We start from the raw sequence: 3,425 nt of genomic DNA, 5'->3' as shown, positions 1-3,425 counted from the left end.
CACGCGGGCGTCGCCTCTTTCCCGTTTGCCGCCTGCCGAGCCCCCCTCCGACTCTGGGCGCGTGGCTGATTTTGTTTTCCTCCCTTCAGTTTCAGGGTGCGCACGATGCCGCCGCCGGCAACGCCACCACCACGCGCCGCCTCGACCGCCGCACCAAGGTCAGTTGACAGTTGACACCGCACGCGCCGCGCCCGTCGCCTGTCTCGTCTTAGCCCTGGTTTTGCGAGCTGGGTTGTTGTCGGTCTCACTCACATCAAGGCCTCCCCCGCCTGTTCCGCTGCTCCCCAGATGTTCGTCCACACGGCGCGCGGCGTCATCGGCGGCGGAGGCGACGCCGGCGTCGAGCAGGAGTCCGAGCTGGGCCTCTTCGACGCCTTCTTCGCCAGCCTCTCCATGATTCTCGTCAGCGAGGTGACCTGCCATTTCTCGGATACAAATGCAGAAATGCTACCACTCCGGTGTTTCTGAATTTGCTCTCCTGCCTACTGTTTATGTTCTTATTACTGGGTGCTGTGTGTTCATGCCTTGCTGACTGAAGATTGGCGACGAGACGTTCATCATCGCGGCTCTCATGGCGATGCGGCACCCCAAGTCGACGGTGCTCTCTGGTGCGTTGTCGGCGCTGGTTGTCATGACGGTAGGTGAAACCGCAGCATCTGTTTGTTTGGCAGAATAGGATCGCAGTTTAGTGTTAATTACTCCTGCTGCGCTCTGTGCTGTTTTAGGTACTATCAACTGGGCTTGGCAGGATCGTCCCGAACTTGATATCGAGGAAGCACACTAACAGCGCAGCAACTGGTATTGACTTATCTGATTGTTAGCTTGATGTCCATTGATTGTTCAAGCTGGTCTGAGGTTTTAGTAGTAGTAGATTTATATTGTTGTGCATGGACATCCTGGACGTTGGAGAATATTGGTCAAATCATCAAATGAAATGGCACAATATGACCATAACTGTTCCAAAAGCATTCATAAACGTTTTAACACCAACCTGCTAAATATTGATCTCTGCAAGTACCTGAAATATGCATTAGATGGCCAGCATTGTCCAAAAACCAAATGGTTCAGTTTTGACATATTAGTAGATAGAAATTCAAAGGCTTGATACTTGCACCTGCATTTGTTAGAATCCTTCAGAATTAGTGCCTCTGTATAAATAGAAGCTGTGCAAATTCCTGTAATGTTGTAATTATAGATAAATGCCTTTCCCCAGTTACGTGTTGATTTATTTATCCAGGACCCAAGCGAGCCTTAAATTAGAATAGGAAAGTTGCATAAGCAACAATCTTCCGGTTTTCTTCTATCTTTATTTTACTTATGTGTAAGAATTCAGACAGCAAGTCTTGTAGAGAGCTATGCTGGGATTGCCAGTTTAAGTTATGAAACGGAGCAAAGCAGAAACCAGGAATGCACCGCTCCATGGCCCACTCAGCCACTCACTCAAAACCACAGAAAAGGACCCCCCTTACACTACATCAGCCATTTTCCTTTAGTCCGCTGACTCACCCCTACCACAATGGTTGCCTTTGCTGTAAGAAGATGCACGCCAGTAGGGTGAGACTGATAGATCAGCTTATCTTTAACCATGATCTTATGTCTAGTAAACCATAGTACCCAGCGAGCACCGAGCAGTGTCAAAACCAAATCACAACATTCAAACTATAATGTCATTATATAAATAAATCTCTGTATGGACTGTGTTCTCCTAACAGTGTGCAAACAAATTCAGAATCTAGCTATCAGGAAATAAGTGTTGGCAAAAAGAAAGAAGCACATTTAGTTACCATGGAAATATGCCAGTGCCAGTGAGGCTTAAAACTGGGTTCCCGAACTTGTGCACAACTGTGGACTAAACTCTTCTTCGCCTTTTTCATGGAAGGCCTAGTGCAAAACTAGTGATACATCTAAGGAGATTCGATGACACCAACTTCACATGAGTTTGGCAAACCGGGATTTAAAAATCGTACTAAGGAGCTTCCATCGGTCTTATCATGCTTATAGTACATTGTTGATTACACATATATATTCTTTAAATCTCAAGTAAGGTATTTCGTGAAATATGCATGTCTGCCAATTTTATAGCACTAGCATACAGTTAATTCACCAGTTCGTCTAATACCTAACATCCTCCTTTTGTTTTTGTGCTTCAGTCCTTTATGCGTTCTTTGGGCTGCGACTGCTTTACATTGCTTGGAGATCAGATTCTAGGGCATCACAGAACAAGGAAATAGAAGAAGTATGTGCATTTTCTTACATGGCTCTACAGCTGAGAATTAGCATAGTCTTGTTTGTTTACCGCATAAACTGCTAATCATAAAACATCTGTTTGGGTTGCGATTCAATTTCTCAAAATACTGAATCAGTCTGCTGAAGTATAAACATCAATTCATGTAGATACACTCTTCCTTTTGTGTCAATAGCGGTTTTACCATCAACTGGATATGTGTATCATGCATCCCTGCTGGCTCGAACCTGTTCTTTTAATTTTTTGGTGTGGTAATTTAAACACCTTATAATTTTTAATCGCTTGAAATATGCAGGTACAGGAAAAGCTGGAAGCAGGTCAAGGGAAATCAACATTTAGACGCGTCTTCTCAAGGTTATGTACTCCTATTTTCTTGGAGGTACATTTCCCGTCCTTTTGTCATTTATGATTTAATGATTCTTTCTTGATAACTATGTTTTCTACCATCTCATTTGAGATGTAATTATATAGGATTGAGAAAATTTACAACTCCCTTTTTAGTCTTGCATAGTATATTTCTGTTCACGCCAACTGTGCATATACAATGGTTGATAAATACAACTCCCTTCAGTGACGCTGCAATGACTGTGATGTCTATCAACGGCTTGATGTATGACTTGTTTTTTATGATCCAGTCATTTGTGTTGACCTTCCTGGCTGAGTGGGGCGACCGAAGTCAGATAGCCACAATTGCGGTATGACTTATTTCCCTTGCGCAATCAAATTCTCAATTTGTCTGTCGTCAAGCAAAAATCCATTTTAACCGGTAGCATGTTTTGAAATGCAGCTGGCTACGCACAAGAATGCTGTAGGTGTTGCCATTGGAGCAACCTTGGGGCACACCATCTGCACGTCATTCGCAGTGGTGGGCGGCAGCATGCTGGCGTCGAGGATATCACAAGGCACTGTAGCCACCATTGGAGGCCTCCTCTTCCTTGGCTTCTCTGTATCATCATACTTCTACCCACCATTGTAATCGCACCCTGTGCTTCCTGCATCATTTTTTTTTTTTTTGCGTTTGTTGGTAAGATCACACTCCCTAAGCCCCGTCACCTCATCTTACTTAGCAGCATATGATGCCTGGCATACAGTTTTTCGTTGTACCACGATACTCTGATATATGTATGGAGTAGGGATATGATCACTGCTAATATATACAAGTTGACCCGATTCCAAGAAA

General features: G+C 44.2%; 1 protein-coding gene across 1 annotated transcript; it reads left to right on the top strand.

The window, feature by feature from the left end:
- Positions 1–8: 8 nt before the first annotated feature.
- On the top strand, positions 9–3,425 carry LOC119338837 (GDT1-like protein 4; the record flags this gene model as incomplete). The annotated part of the gene is made up of 8 exons (XM_037611057.1): positions 9–158; positions 289–411; positions 539–637; positions 726–798; positions 2,151–2,236; positions 2,541–2,624; positions 2,881–2,940; positions 3,033–3,425. Coding segments are annotated over 8 exons (864 nt in total), but the record flags the coding sequence as incomplete, so codon positions are not given.

This window comes from Triticum dicoccoides, chromosome 7B (assembly GCF_002162155.2).
Source record: "Triticum dicoccoides isolate Atlit2015 ecotype Zavitan chromosome 7B, WEW_v2.0, whole genome shotgun sequence".
NCBI lineage: Eukaryota > Viridiplantae > Streptophyta > Magnoliopsida > Poales > Poaceae > Triticum > Triticum dicoccoides.
The sequence above is the reverse complement of the archived record's forward strand: the minus strand, read 5'-3'. Positions and strand labels throughout refer to the sequence as shown.